This window comes from Solenopsis invicta, chromosome 5 (assembly GCF_016802725.1).
Source record: "Solenopsis invicta isolate M01_SB chromosome 5, UNIL_Sinv_3.0, whole genome shotgun sequence".
In the NCBI taxonomy this organism is placed as follows: domain Eukaryota; kingdom Metazoa; phylum Arthropoda; class Insecta; order Hymenoptera; family Formicidae; genus Solenopsis; species Solenopsis invicta.
Window position 1 is genome coordinate 7410001 of NC_052668.1, and position 16938 is coordinate 7426938.

Genomic DNA, 16938 nt, shown 5'->3' on the forward strand with positions numbered 1-16938 from the left:
GGCGGCGGCGGCGGCGGCGGCGGCGGCGGCGGCGGCGGCGGCGGCGGCGGCGGCGGCGGCGGCGGCGGCGGCGGCGGCGGCGGCGGCGGCGGCGGCGGCGGCGGCGGCGGCGGCGGCGGCGGCGGCGGCGGCGGCGGCGGCGGCGGCGGCGGCGGCGGCGGCGGCGGCGGCGGCGGCGGCGGCGGCGGCGGCGGCGACGGCGATGACGCGCGGTAACGACGACGACGCGCGGTAACGACGACGACGACGGCGACGGCGACGACGCGCGGTAACGACGACGACGACGGCGACGGCGACGACGCGCGGTAACGACGACGACGACGATGACGGCGACGACGCGACGACAACGACGACGACGACGGCGACGACGCGCGGTAACGACGACGACGACGACGACGACGATGACGACAACGACGGCGACGATGACGGCGACGGCGACGACGCGCGGTAACGACGACGACGACGGCGACGGCGACGATGCGCGGTAACGACGACGGCGACGACGGCGACGACGACGGCGACGACAACGACGCGCGGTAACGACGACGACGACGGCGACGACGACGGCGAACGACGACGACGACGACGACGGCGACGGCGACGATGCGCGGTAACGATGACGACGACGACGGCGACGACAACGACGACGACGACAACGACGCGCGATAACGACGACGACGACGACGACGACGACGACGACGACGACGACGACGACGACGACGGTGACGGCGACGACCGCGACGGTAACGACGACGACGCGCGGTAACGACGACGACGACGACGACGACGACGCGCGGTAACGACGACGACGACGGCGACGACGGCGACGGCGACGGCGACGGCGACGGCGACGACGACGGCGGACGACGACGGCGACGACGACGGCGACGGCGACGAGCGACGGCGACGGCGACGACGACGGCGACGACGACGGCGACGACGACGGCGACGACGACGGCGACGGCGACGAGCGACGGCGACGACGACGGCGACGGCGACGACGACGGCGACGGCGACGACGCGCGGTAACGACGACGACGACGACGACAACGACGTTATTATTCAAAGGTAGGAATAGAGGATTGTAGATTAAATTGTGGGATCGATTCTTTTAAAATTTGGTGATCCTAAAGATGTGCTACTTAACGATAATGTTGAATTTTTAATAATAAGATTTATTAATGGTTTTTGTTATAAATAATAACGTAAGCATGTATATATATATTTTTTCAAAGAAAGGTAAAAAAAATGTCAATTTATGCGTGTGCACGCACCTTATTTTTAATTTTTTTTTAATTAACAGAAAAATTTTTCCATGCTAACCCATGTAATAATTTTATTTTTAACTTTAATTTTACAAAACAAAAGTAGTACTACATTATACTTTGTATTCTCATTGAAAAATTTTCTTATTCCAACCCAAGTGGTATGTATCTTCACAATCTTGCAAAGTTAAAATCATGTATTTCATTACAAACAAAATAAATATTACTTAACACTACAAAACGCGTGATATCAGTACAAAATTACCTTTTCAAAAAAAGGTAAAAAAAAAGTGCCAATTTATGTGTGTGCGCGCGCACCTTATCTTTAATTTTTTTTAGAAACTCAAGTGGTACTATTTTTTAATCCAACTTAAATGTATTTTTTCCAAAAAATGTATGAAATCTTTAAATTGCGCCAATTATAAAGAGAATATGTTGCTGTTTGAAATAACTGTTGTGCTACTTTTAACGAATAAAATGCAAGTGATAGTATATTTATTTTTTAAGTAAAACCCAAGTAGCGGTATCTTTAATTCCTTTTTAAATAAAATTCAAGTGATACTGTCTGTGTATTTTTATTGAAACATTTTTCTGTTCTAACCTAAGTGGATGTACTTAATTTTAAAAAGTTTCAATGAAATATGTAACATTTAATCTCAAAGAATTAAAGAGAAAACAGAAATGAGAATGTTTTACTAAAATAAAAAATTTTTAAACTACAAAAAATTGGCGCTGCTGCTTTACATTTTATTTAGATTATATTTAGACATCTAGCAGCGCCAATTTTTTGTAGTTTAAAAATTTTTTATTTTAATAAAACATTCTCATTTCTGTTTTCTCTTTAATTCTTTGAGATTAAATGTTACATATTTCATTGAAACTTTTTAAAATTAAGTACATCCACTTAGGTTAGAACAGAAAAATGTTTCAATGAAAATACACAGACAGTATCACTTGAATTTTATTTAAAAAGGAATTAAAGATACCGCTACTTGGGTTTTACTTAAAAAATAAATATACTATCACTTGCATTTTATTCGTTAAAAGTAGCACAACAGTTATTTCAAACAGCAATATATTCTCTTTATAATTGGCGCAATTTAAAGATTTCATACATTTTTTGGAAAAAATACATTTAAGTTGGATTAAAAAATAGTACCACTTGAGTTTCTAAAAAAAATTAAAGATAAGGTGCGCGCGCACACACATAAATTGGCACCTTTTTTTTACCTTTTTTTGAAAAGGTAATTTTGTACTGTCGTACCATCGGCGAGCTGTCTTCGTCAGCTTAGAGGTAGCTGCCAGATGCGTTACGTCATCTGGTACTTGGTGGATAGTCGCAACCTGCTCCACCCGGTAAATCCATTGCTGGACGTTCTCGTCATCCTTCCCGCCGAACTCCGGTATCTGTGACGCGAACATTTGCACCGTGTGTGACGATGCCATTGAGCTCAACGTGGTGCGCCGCGTCAAGCCCTGACTGCGCGGAGTCTGTTCCTCCGGTGCCAGAGGTGCGTAGATCGGCGGCTGCTGTGCGGCGGGTGCCGGGGCGTGCCTTGGCTCTTGCTGCGTTAGTGCGGCCAATAGTTGTTGCATTAAGTTTTGCTGGAGTTGACTCGACTCCAGCATGTGCTGCTGCATGGCTCTCATCTGCTCGTTCATGGCCGTTATCGTCTCATTTAGCAAAGAAATCGGCGGTTGCGGCGGGCAGTGACCGTCGCTTGGAGCCGTCGGCCGTCTTTGACGACGCTTTCTGCCGCGCGTAAATGTCGAGAAGTGCGTCGATGATCCTGTTCGGGTCATCGAGCACCGTTCCGGTGAGGCCCGCTATCTTTGCTTCTTCGCGAAGCTGTTCGACGGAGAGCGCCTCTAGCGCGGAGCACTCCATCCTTTTCCACGAACGTGTCGGATAGGCGTAATCCGTTCCGCGTGAATCTCCGTCGGGCTCGCGGCTCCGATTTTTGCGCCCCGTCCGGCGCGACGGGTTCTTCGCGCGCGGAATGTTTTTAGCACTTGGCTTTGCTCGCCTTTGAGCAAGCCTATAAAATTGTTCTCGTGGTGCACTGTAGTATTAATGCCACTCGCGTCTCGTATGGCGGAGGGGCAAGCGCGGGGAACCGAAAATACTTCCCGGGCTAACACGTGCGAGCGAGATAGAAAAGGGGGATGGGCTGTATGTATTCCACTTCGGAGAAATATAAGTGTAAGGTTCTTGTCCTTCAAAAGGACGGCAGTGTAAGAAAAGGCGTGATATTCGCCTCGAATCGCCTATGTACACCGACCGATTACGATGCCCGTTAACGCATGCCAGCCGCACCGGTAGAACGTGCAACCGATACGAGCACCCGCGAGCGAGAGCCACTGCTACCAAAGGCGACCCGACGAACACGTAATTTGCGCGTGGGAAGACCGGGACAGGAAGACAGGTCCAGTAAAGCGAACTCGGGTAGTTTCACCTACACAAGAGTTATATTTCAAATACACTTGAGCAACTAGAACTATGTGCAGGTACTTCTGCCGGCGCACGGTATGACTGCGTTTTTCCGCGTCGGATCGCGGAACAATTGGGCGCTACGGTATGAACGGAGCAAAGTCGGAAACAGTTTTCTATTCGGTAGTCAAAGAGCGATTGCTGCGGCACTCTTGGTGCTCCAACCGGGCGGCCCTTGAAGATGCCAGCACCACAAGCGCGCACCTGTTGTATTACTAATCGATACGATCGATCCTCGTTCGTAACGCTTAGATATACCGGATGATTTATCTTCCAAGATAAATTTTACAGTTGTATAATTTCGAGGGGGACATAAGATGGTGTTATTAATTTGATCTTGAACAGTTGCTTGAAGGTCACGTGAAGGTCACCTTCAAATTTTTTAATCGGCCTGCCTACTTTTTATCACATATTCTTGTAGCTTATCTCGAGACTTTTTCAAAACACTACAAGAAAGTTAATTTTCGTTAAGTACTTTCTGAGTTATGAGGCTTGAAAGCTACGGTGTATTGTAACTTTTAAGTCACAACTCGAAAAGTACTTAACAAAAATAAACTTTCGTGTAGTGTTTTGAAAAAGTCTCAAAATAAGCTGCAATATGCAATAAAAAATACAATATTAGAGTATCGGTAGTTCCCTAATTAAAGAGTACCGGTACTTCTCTAACATTCTATATTTTTTATTGCACTTTTTTGTAGTCAATTTCGAGACTTTTCCAAAACACTACAAGAAAGTTTATTTTTGTTAAGTACTTTCCGAGTTGTGACGCTTAAAAGTTACAATACACCGTTGCTTTCAAGCCTCACAACTCGGAAAGTACTAAAAAAAAATAAACTTTTTTGTAGTATTTTGGAAAGTCTCAAGATAAGCTATAAGAATATGTAACAAAAAGTAGACAGTCGCATTAAAAAAATTGAAGGTGACCTTCAAGCAACTATTCAAGGTCAAATTAATGACACCATCTTATGTCCCCCTCGAAATCATACAACTTTTGTCTGAAACATTTTTGTCTACTAGGTTTAGGTTTCAAGATATTTAGCTGGATCATTTAAAATGGAACACTCTGTGTATATATACAGGGTGCTTCAAAATAACCTTATGTCTTTGAAGAGTCATTCCTGAGGTTATTCTAAAACAACTTTTCCTTTGGTAAGAACTTGTCCAAAGCGTAGTTTTTAAATAATAAAAGAAAATAATTATCCAATCACCGGGCGCGTATAGCAGCGAGGCAGGGCCGGCGTAATTTACCGTTCGATATGGGCAATTACATGTGGCGATCGCAGTGATAAGCTGACAGCTAGAACACTGCTTTCCCTCCCTTCCCTCTCTCTCTCATTCTCTTTCCCGCTCTTTCAAAGCCTCTATCCCATTCTCATTCTCATTCTTTTTTTATTTATTTATCAATTCATACACTAACACTGAAATAATGCTAGAATTAAAAACGATATTTAATTATTTGACGTCTTGCTTTAAATAATTCTGTACGTATAAAAAATATTTTTTTAGTCAAAAATACCATATTTAAAATGTGTGATTGAAAATTAAAAATGCAGAGTAAGAGAGAAAGAGAAAGAGACGAGTCCGATTAAATTTGAATGTGTATACTCATCATCCCGCACAGCAATCAGCCTTTATCTTCACGAAGACAAAATAATCTTATTAAACTCGAGATTTTTCTCTTTTCTTCTTAAATCACATCATTTGTCACATACACTGCAATCATTCTCTTGATTGAAAACTTTATACAAATCATTAGTGTCAATTACTATTAGTCACTACTAATCACGCGTGAGAATTACTAAAAAAATGAAATACGTACATGTGACCATGATCTCGAAGATTTCAAGATCATTCCAGTTTTTGACGGCCGAAAGACTGATTGTTAGTTTATCCCTTAAACTGTAGTTCAAAAAAGTCACACTATTGGTAAACAATTTATAATTTTTTAGTTCGTAACAATATTACTTATTATTTTAATTAATTATATCAATGTTATTTTTTTCTATGTCTAATATATTACATGTAACAATTTTTAAAATAATATTAATAACAATAAAAATAAAAAAATCATTAAAATAATACATTTATTCCTTGCAATATTATATAAATATCACATAAACATCACAGAAAACATCATAGGAAAATATTTCTGTGAAATATTGTATAGTATTACAGTAATATTACTGTGATATCACAGTAATATGGTATTTCAGTGATATTTCTGGTATATTTCGTTGTAATATTGCAATAAAAAAGTGACATTGCTGTGATATCACAGCAATATTACGTGCTATGTAAGATACTTTAAAGATATATGAATCATATGAATCAAAGTATCACGGTTTACACAACGTCAAGTATTGAATTAAAAGGCCAATAAAATGCAGTCGTATTATTAGTATAATTAGCAATATTGAAGTCGAGCAAACTTATAATTAGGAAGCAGGTGGAACTATCAGTCCCTTGTACTTAAATATACAAATTAAAAATTCGTATATACACAATATCTGGAATCAAACTCTGCAATCTGATACTAATGAATCCGACGCTCTACACACGGAGCCACACAACAACCCGAAGTGACTCTCAATGGTTTTCGCCATTAATTCTATATCCTCGGATTCCATATTTATCTTTGGCTGACGAATTCCCCATTATTAGATTGCTTTAGCTCTGCCATACTTCGGCATTCTACCAACTTCAATCTTTTCATCGGCCGAGAAGATGCATATCCTCCGAAGACATCCTCGATCTGAGCGCTATATTCTTCAACAAAGCAAAATTTTTCAGAACAGTCATTCCATTTTAAGAAGCCTGGGGATGCGTTCCAAAATTCACTGCGAGTGCTGAAAATCTACAGTTCATGTTACATTTACTTACTATAACTTTTTAGCACTCTGAATAACGCACCCTAGTTCTTAACCGACAACAAGTATCTTCCAGGATAGAAATGAAGAACTGATTGGTTAATTCTTTTATGCGTTATGTAAGTCTGTGCTCCCACTCTCACAAATTCCAATTAATCTAAAAAAAAACGGCTGATTAAAAAAATTTATAAATCGCCAACTGTGAAATTTAAAAGTGATCATCCTTAAACTAATTTTTTAATTATTTTAATAAAAAATTACTAAATTATTAAATTAAATTATTATTTGTATAAATATATTTTACACAAATAATAATTTGTAGAAAATAGACAAGTAAAGTAAAATAATACGACCAATTTTAAGTTTCAAAGTTGGCTATTCCTAAATTCAATCAACTGATCACGCAAATTGAAAATAATTGGATCCGCCCTAAACACGAATTAACAATCAGAGCCTTCATAGTCGATAATCTGATATGGACTTATGCCAGAGTATCAGCAATTTTTTTCTATATATAAATTACGTGAAAGGTATGTTAAGAAAAAGTTCATAATTTATTAATACCACACCTCGTGTGGTTAGATATCTGTATAATTATATTTGAAATAATTCAAATAATAACAAATTCGCGCGCGCGCGTGTCTGTGTGTGTGTGTGTGTGTGTGTGTGTGTGTGTGTGTGTGTGTGTGTGTGTGTGCATGTGTGTGTGTGTGTGCATGTGTAGATTATCTTTAATATCTTACAAACTTTTATATTTATTTTTTACAATAAACACAAAGAAGAGATTACTAGGTTCTTGTCAGAGCACTTATGTTACAATTATTTTTACACAAATTAGATTCACATATTGTATATCAATTTTAGTAATAAAATCGTATTCAGAGTATCGCATATATAACATATTGTAATTGTAAATAGAGAAAAGGATAAAGAGCCACTTCTTGTAACTGCAAAGCTTCAAGAGATACTCTTGACGCACTACGTAAGAAGTATTAAATAGCTGCAATAACGACTTTTTTTTAAATTATGCTATTGTTTGTTTCTGAAGTCATTTGTTGCAATTAGATATCTAATATACGTGTGTATATTACGTATATGCGAGTATGTATATATGTACTTGTAACTCACGCACACATACGCCCAGATGAATATGTATAATGTATATATGTATTCCCTGGTGGAAAAATTGTAATAAAATTATAATAAAATTTTGATGAAATTTTGATTGCATTTTGTTGAATTTTATATTTATTTTGGAATATTTTAACCAGCAATTTTATCAAAATTTCCTAAAAATTTTATTACAATTTTAATATTAATAATTTGTAAATATAAAGCATCTACAAATACAATTTCATTAAAATTTCATTACAATAAAATATAATAAATTCATTAATACAATTTTTCATTACAATTTTTATAAAAATGTAACAAAATCCCAACAAAAAATTATTAATGCTATTTAATAAAAAAAAAAATAAGACAATTTTATTGAAAGTGTAAATTTTATAATCAGTTTAAAACATTTTGTCCTGTAATTTCGTCAAAATTTTGTAAAAAAAATTGATTTATTCAACAAAATATTACTAATTTATTATGATGGAATATTTGTGATTTTTCATTGTAATTTTATAAAAAATTTATTACAATTTCCATAAACTTTCTTATTTTTTCTTTAATCAATGTCATCTATTTTTCATTAAACACACAAAGTAATTCTTTCAGCGATATATAATTAAAACTTTATATATACATTAAAATTTAATCAAATTTAATGAAACGTCAATTTTATCGAAATTTTATTGAAATTTTTCTACCAGGGTTACTTTCAGAGCTATAGCAAGACTAGTTACCATAAAATATCTAATTAACCACAATGCAAGGTGTTGCGCGTAATTATCACTGTCGCTATTAAATACGTAATAGGAATAGATACGAAAGTATATAGCGTATGTATAGAATAGCCACTTAAGTGAATTAATGTTCTTATTTCTTTTTTACGTTAAAAAATACAACTATTAATGATTTTATCTTTGTTGACAACGCATTAAAACTAACAATAAACATAAATATATAGCATTTACTTTGAAATATATAATACATACAAATGTGATTATAATTTAAATGGTACATTGTTTTTCGCTCTCACTCTCACTTTCTTCTCTCTTTCGTCATCGGATATCGTAACGGTTATTAAATAGTACACTCTACAATTTTCAATTAGACACTGGTAGTTGTTTGTACATCTACACTATACAGTGTAGTGCCAGTTACACTTTAATATGACTTCGTATTAAGGACACGAATTAGTAAGGCACTCACAGTAAGAATTCCGACATGTATCTATATTTAATCTCGATGCTGGAAGACGATTCTTGGAAAACAGCGGCTCCAAGTCAAGATGCATTTTGAACGAAGAATTTGGAGAAAAGCACTTAATTATTATTACATGTTACGTCATTATTGCTATACAAAACAAATCCGTCTCAATATCCTGATAAAAAAAAATTCTCGCAATATCTTGATATTTTCAGAATTTTTTATATTTTTAACATAGTTTTTTGAAAAAATACCTTAACCCTTTGTGAACAGGTAATCTTATTTGGGATCATTTTCTTATATTTTGTAAATTGCTTACTCAATTTTCACAAACTTGACTTGTAAGATACTTTAAAAATGCTTGAATCTGAGGTAAAAAATTAAAAAATTCAAAACGACGAATCCAATATAACACACAAAATATAAAAAAATTTGATTATTGTAAAACTTAGTTTTAAGAAATTTTTAACATTGAGAAAGTAACACGAACCAAGTTTCCAATTTTGTTTTATTTGAAGCTCAGCTGAGCAAGCAGTAAGACAGACGACTGTAAGCGCATCAACTTTCAAATTCTGATTATGGGACCTATGACATACACATTTATATTGCAGTAACATTGCAGTTTTGTAATGTTTTAGAAACATTGTTATAATAAAATATAATTTTAATAATGTTAAAATAATATTTTAAACAAATTGTAAAAATAAAATGCTACAATTTTTTATATAAATATTTATATGTATATTTTCTAATTCATCAAACTTTAAACAATTTTGTATAAAAATTTTGTATTTTACTTAAGTATAAATCTATTATGATTAGTCAAAGTGAAGTTATTTTAAAAAATGCTTGGTAATAACAATTTCAGCAATTAAAGAAACTTTTCGAACCAAAATAAATTTCAATTTTATAATTTTGTATTCACAGTGAAATTTTAATGTTAAATTTTAATGTAATTCTAAAGTATCCTAATAATTACAACATTATTTAAATCACGAATAATCTGAGACATATATACATATACTAAAATTAAGCAATTGTATAAATTAATTAACATGTATTATAATGTATATTTTACATAACGATGTATATTATTGTCGAAAATAGAAAGAACCATAGGGCAAATTGTAAACAACCGAAATTGTTATCAGATCAATGATGAGAGCAGTCGTGGTGTAGCATGTTAAGTGCTAGGAGAATCAAGGATTCCGCGTTCAAATCTTGGAGCTCCGTTAATTTTTCTTAATTCCTACGTTATGTATAATACATGTTATGTACAATACGTTATTAATAGCATATTGCAAAAAAAATGTTAAAAATAGGTCATTTTTCGCCGTGAACCGACACCTAATTATTTATTGAAAACCGTTTTTGGGACCCTTTAAAAGCAAATAGTAACCATTTTCTTAATTTTTGTATACACATCCTAGACTGCTCGTTCCAATTAAAAACACTTTAAATATCATGATAATACAAAGCATTATTAAACGTATATTATATACATATTGCTGCAACACTGCATCGCAATGCTTCTTAAAAAAGGACATTTTACCGTTATTACAATGTAAGAAAATATTTCTGCAATCTTACTGTATGGGAAGGTTTTTCATTGAAGATTACTTTTTGAATTCTGACATTTTCCCTCAAATTCACGGACTATATGAACTCCTTAAAACTGAGTTTCATAGTAATCAGATTGTTTTATTTTGTCCACTATATTAAATTTCAACTTTAAAATCTTGAACCCTATGCACAATAGAGGAACACCTAGATATTAAAAATATCTACATATTAAGAATATCTACATATTAGGAATAGGGATTAAAATTTTAAAATCAGTTCTCTTAGTGAATATATTAAACATAACGCACAATGGATAAAAATAAGATATAGGATAGAAATGTGTGTGTCATACAAGCTACAACATAATTTATTATTAAGCTATAATGCTTATTAAGGAAACTGATTTTACTTGTAATTCCTATTCCTAACATATCGTCTACAATGGCAGTAGCAGTGATGGTTTAAGGAATAAGCATTAGACATACGCTGTAGGATTAAGGTCTTCTTACGCCTGAATATCTATAATGGCATATAGTAAAGATTATAATGAAACAATCGTGCACGTTTTATATCATTACTGAACTCTCATTGGCTGAGAGTAGATCGTAGGAAATGGATTTCAATCATTTTATTTATGGTCTGTCTACAATGCGCACAGTAAATCTTAAGTTATAAGAAATCGACCAATCATAGCCGTGTATGACAAAAATGATCAATTAATTGGTTAATTTCTTACAGCTTAAGAATTACTGCATTGTAGGTAGACTACGCTTACTCCGACATTACATTGTCATCCACTATTACTACTGCTGTTGTAGATGATGTGCAATATCTAATCTATCAATATTTCTTTATTATGCATAGAGCCTTTTATAAAAATTTTATAAGGCTTTAAGAATCAAATTCAATAAGTCCAAAAATATTTAAAAACAAGATCTTCTATAAATTATTTCGTTAAAAAGCTCCTGTTCTCAAAGGAGACGTAGGGATTAAACTACTTCTTCAAGTAAATTTTCTTCAGAAAAGATTAGAAATCTTGGAAATCTCAGAACATTCCAGAATTCATATGTATAAAGAATTTTAGAAAAAAACATAGGCTTCTCAGTACTTTTGAAAAGTATTTCAATTCCCAGAAAAAAGTATTAACTAATAGTAATATAACCTCAATATTATTAAGTGTAGTAAAAAGAAATCCATTATTTTTGCATTAAATTATAGACTTTATTCAGCATAGTTAGAATGATCCGATTTAGGTCAAATATGCACCGTTTTGTTCGATAACTTGTTGCCATTTTAAAGGTAATTCCATTATGCCTCTCTCATAGAAACCATTGTCCCTATAGGCAAAAAACTGGGACAATCGATTTTCACAAGCTTCTCTTGAGACATTTTTCACCAGCAAAATCATTCTCCATAGACAGGAACAAGTGGTAATCACTTGGTGCCAGGTCCAAACTTTAAGGTGGATACATAAGAACCTTCCAACCAAGCTCCCAGAGCTTCTGGCGAGTCACTATCGATGTGTGTGGCCTGGCGTTGTCCTGATGGAACACAATTCCTCTTCTATTAGCCAAAGCTGGCCACTTCTGAGCGATTGCTTCCTCCAGATGGTCCAATTGTTGACAGTACAGGTCCGAATTAAGAGTTTGACCGTAGAGGAGCAGCTCATAGATGATTCTCTGCCAATCCCATCAAACACACAGCAAAACCTTTCTGACCGTTTTCGCTTGATGTTGTCGTAAGTGACCCACTTTTCATCATCAATAATCATTCGCTTCAGAAATGGGTCGATTTTGTTGCGATTCAGCAGCGATTCGCAGATGGAAATTCGGTCCATAAGATCTTTTTGCGTTAACTCGTATGGCACCCATACATCGAGCTTCTTTTTGTATCCAGCCTTATTTAAGTGGTTCCAAACGATTTTTTGTGCAATGTTTAGCTCCTCGGTAATCAAAACAGTGTTTACATGATGGTCGGACTCGACGATTTCCATAATAGATTTCTTTTTACTACACTTAATACAATTTTCTACTCAACAATATAAGTAACTGTTATGTATTATATTATAATTTCATTGTTGAATAGAAAATTATAATATTGAAATTGTATTATTATTAGTCTGTTAAAATCGTATAAAAAATTTGAGTTTTATAAAATGTTATATAATATATAAAAATTTTGAAAAGTTATAAGATCTTGATAAAAATTTTTTTCAGACTTTTTCATATAATTTTCTAAAATTAAAAAGAAAGAATTGATATACGTATGTATATATACACACATACGTCAGTTTCTCTTTTGCTATTAAAGCTTTTATAATAAGGATATTAATTACAGGTAATGGCAACTTAGCTACAATGAATCAAACTACAAAAACGTAATCGAGTTAGGTGTCATTATTAGTTTTCTTGTTTCGTTAAATCAATCCTTGCCTCATCTCTATGTAACAATCTTACTGTGTGATAAAATGTTCGATTTAATACAATTGACGCCGACGGTATCCACGATACATTGGCAAATCATACTCAATAAATCAAAACTATTAAACGTCTGTAAAATGTATACAATGTATTCAATGTATACAATGAGTTACATAAATTCATAGTATTCTCTTAATATTAGATAGTAATACAAAACGTTTAGGGCGATTAAAAATATGCGATGAACACATTCCATTCATTCAAAAGTCTATACATAAAGTAATATATATGTATATTTTTTAAATAATAATTATTTATAATTCTTTGTAAAATTTAAAATAAAGGACAATGTTAAATAAAACCGATATATATTCAAAAGCCACATACATTTCTAATTATCTTCAATATCACAGTATTTGTAGAAACGTATTAAACCGGGTACTTTTGTATGAAATAACATACAAATGAGTGAAAATGGCAAGCAAAAGATTTTTTTCATAAACATGCTCTATGATATGTGTGTTGTGCAATCCAATATATACATACATACACACATACATGCATACACGCGCGCGCACAAACGCACGCGCACAAACGCACACACGCGCGCGCGCACGCGCGTGTTATAGGCAATTTGATTAATTCAGAAATTATATATAATGGCTAGTTTTGGGACATTTTTATAGAAAAAGCAAAAATGTTCAAATTAATCAAAATGACCGGTTATTATGCATTATGCCTATGAATAAATGCGTAATGTGATTAATTAATTGGAAGACTAAAAATATATTTACAAAAAAATAGAGCAGTCTATTTTCCACAATCTCAACTTGATTAAAAAGTTATTAAAAAAAAAAATAATTATTTAGAACATAGCAAAATATATTCATTATTTTTGTTTTTGTTGTGAGAAAATGATAAACTCATGTGAAATCTCGCTTCATGTCGTAAAGTACATGCAAATGATGGAGAGTTACCATTCTCTTTGCAGGAAGGCAGAACCTAAAAAATATAACCAAACCCACACTAATTTTTTGTCGTAATAGACCATGTTAATATTGACTATATTACCATTTCGGATTTAAAATAAATTTGGATTATTTCTTTCGGATTCTCTTCCGTAGAGAAGATGGAACTTTCCATCGTCCATCTATACTTTGCAAAAGAAAAAAACATGATTTTTCTTCTCTGATTGATCTATTGTAATGTCGTAACGTTATTAATGCATTGTAGACTCCGCATAACACGTCTATAACGTGTAGTGGTAGTGAATGAACGTCGAAGTAAGCGTAGAGTAGGTCCGTAAGCAAAATGGTTGAAATCCATTTCCTACGATCTACTCTCTTATTCTCAGCCAATGAGAGCTCAGTAATGATACAAAAACGCGCGCGATTGGATTATAATCTTTATTATACGTCATTATAGACACTCGGGCGTAATGGTCTATCTACAATGCGCGCAGTAAGCTTTAAGTTGTAATTGACTAATCATAGCCGTGTGTGACAAAAATTATTGACTGTGATTGATTAATTTCTTACGATGTAAGGCTTACTGCGTGTATTATAGATAAACCATAAGAAGACCTTAATCCTACAGCCTATGTCTAATGCTTACTCCTTAATCCATCATTACTACTGCCATTGTAGACGAAATGTAAGAAACTGGATTTTTAAACTAACAAGAAGGACCAGATGAGTCGCCCTGGGATTTCGACCCCAATTTTTTTAATTATTCTAGAGACGAAAAAAAAGTTTACGTCTCTCGGCGTTTGACCAAATAGGCCTTAGTTTCAAAGTGATAAATTTGTGAAAATTGGCTATACCGCTGCGAGCCTTATGAGCCTTCCCGGTAAGTGTTCTCCCAACCAGTGCAGTTGGCTCCGTGTATTAGGTGCCTCGTAATCGTGAGATCCAAGTTTGCTCCCAGAGGTGAGCAATAATTTTTTTTTTTTTTTTAATAAATCTTTTTATTTATGTTTATTTATTTTGATGATATTGATATAGTAGACAAATTTTTAAAATAGAAAATTTAATTTAATTTAAAGAAAATTTTATTTCAAGTAATATTTAAAATAATAAATAAGTAATAATAATAATATATAAATTAAAATTAGAAAATAATGAGCTCAAGAGCAACGCAGGATGCAGCCGCATTCTTCAGCTCATTATTTATCATAGAAAAGATAAAATTTAAAGGATAATTAATGTGAGACAGACGAAACGCTAATTAAAAACAAGAGTCAGCAAACATAAAGCAGATATTAGAAAAGTCAGTTATCCGTCGATTATATCTCGTTACATCGCATTGGAGAAAACCACAAATTTAATTGGGAGAACGTGGAAATTTTAGACAAAGAGCCATCTTATGTTAAAAGATCTATATCCTAGATGTTACACATCAAAAATCAATTGCATGGAATCAATAAACAAAGCGATACCGAACTCCTCTCGGATGCTCTTCCTATCCTCAATCGTATTCCCCCTTCTTAAGTTCGTCATCACTTCTCCTTTCATTCCTTTCGTTCGGACCACCGAGGCTATCTCGTTTCGGTCCTTATTATTTGTATCTATTCTCATTGAGATGTAACATCCCATTTCACAATGCTGTGACACGAGTTTTCGTGCAGAGGTATTTTGTATATAATTTTTTATCTCGATTATTTCCTTTTCCTTTTTTTAATTTTGCATAATTTTTTATAACATTTTTTTTTTACAATTTTATATCTTATGACTTGTACAGCTTTCTTTTATCTCATATTTATTTTTATTTTTATTTATTTTCCGTTTATTTCTTTTAACTATTTAATTTGTATTGTTGTCTGTTACAAGTTTAAAAGTCATCATTTTAATATTACTTTCTTATTTATTTATTTGTTAGCAACCAATTCTTTAGGAAACTCTTGCCTTTGCACACGCTCTGTGAGGTCGTTCATTATGTTATTATGTTAAGACGTTGAAAGAAGATGTACATCGCGGTTTCGCACAATCTCTAGTTGTTACTTTGTTGTTTTATAAACTTATAAATCTGTTCTGAGGAAGACCGTCATTAAAGGTCAAAACGTTTGCTTGAAATTGGATTTATGCTGTGATTTATTTGCGTCTGACATCCTGCGTGGCTCTTGAGCTCATTATTTCCTAATTTTAATTTATTTATAAGAGCCTTAACCTTTGTTTAATAATATATAAGTTATTTATAATAGATAACATAACCAGTCGGTTATGTTGACTACCTGCAAGGAGATTAAACCCTCTCGTTCATTTACCATTTTGTATCCGCTTCTTTTATTGGTTTTAAATTTAAACAATTTGAAAATTTAGATACGTTACCTTTATATGTTATCCATTAAAAATAACTTATATATTATTAGTATTAGTTATGTATTATTTCAAATATTATTACTTGAAATAAAATTCCCTTCAAATTAAATTTAAATTAATGTTTAGAATGTAATATTAAATTAAATTTTCTATTTTAAAAATTTGTGTACTATATCAATATCATCAAAATAAATAAACATAAATAAGAACACTTATTAAAAAAAAAAATTATTGCTCACTTCCGGGAGCAAACTCGAAACTCACAATTACGAGGCAAGCACCTAACGCACGGAGCCAACTGCACTGATAAGGAAAACACTTACCGGGAAGGCTCATAAGGCGCGCAGCAGTATAGCCAATTTTCACAAATTTATTACTTTGAAACTAAGGCCTATTCGATCAAATGCCGGGAGACGTAAACTTTTTTTTCGTCTCCATAATTAAAATAATTAAAAAAATTGGGGTCAAAATCCCAGGGTAACTCACCTGGTCCTTCCCTAGGGCGTTCAGATTCCTCACCCAGGTGCACCCAGGCATCATTCTATCCTTATTTAACATTCAGTAAACAACAAAGATAAAACGACATCCGGGTGCATCCGGGTGGGGAATCTGAACGCACCCTAGTAAAACTGGTGAAAAAATCAAACAAGATGACTTATCAAAAGAACCATTTAATATTGGAAAATATAATAATCG

The 16938-nt window shown here is 34.6% G+C and overlaps 1 protein-coding gene and 1 long non-coding RNA gene across 2 annotated transcripts; both read right to left on the bottom strand.

Annotated features, from left to right (window-relative positions):
* Positions 1 to 6138: 6138 nt before the first annotated feature.
* Positions 6139 to 7915, bottom strand: LOC120357732. The gene is made up of 2 exons (XR_005574760.1): positions 6637 to 7915; positions 6139 to 6522 (listed from the first exon to the last, which is right to left on the bottom strand). It is a non-coding gene; the product is annotated as an uncharacterized LOC120357732 (long non-coding RNA).
* Positions 7916 to 11962: 4047 nt separating this feature from the next.
* On the bottom strand, positions 11963 to 12498 carry LOC120357762 (histone-lysine N-methyltransferase SETMAR-like). Its single transcript, XM_039449236.1, has 2 exons — positions 12224 to 12498; positions 11963 to 12182 (listed from the first exon to the last, which is right to left on the bottom strand). Exons 1-2 carry the CDS (start codon positions 12496 to 12498, stop codon positions 11963 to 11965), a joined length of 495 nt encoding a protein of 164 aa, XP_039305170.1.
* Positions 12499 to 16938: the final 4440 nt, after the last annotated feature.

What these genes read in the sequence shown, in the direction of transcription:
- LOC120357762 (XM_039449236.1), bottom strand. Translation starts at nt 12,498, where the DNA reads ATGGAAATCGTCGAGTCCGACCATCATGTAAACACTGTTTTGATTACC. An exon ending in GACAACATCAAGCGAAAACG is followed by an intron (nt 12,183 to 12,223) that starts GTCAGAAAGGTT and finishes GGATTGGCAGAG; the next exon opens with AATCATCTATGAGCTGCTCC.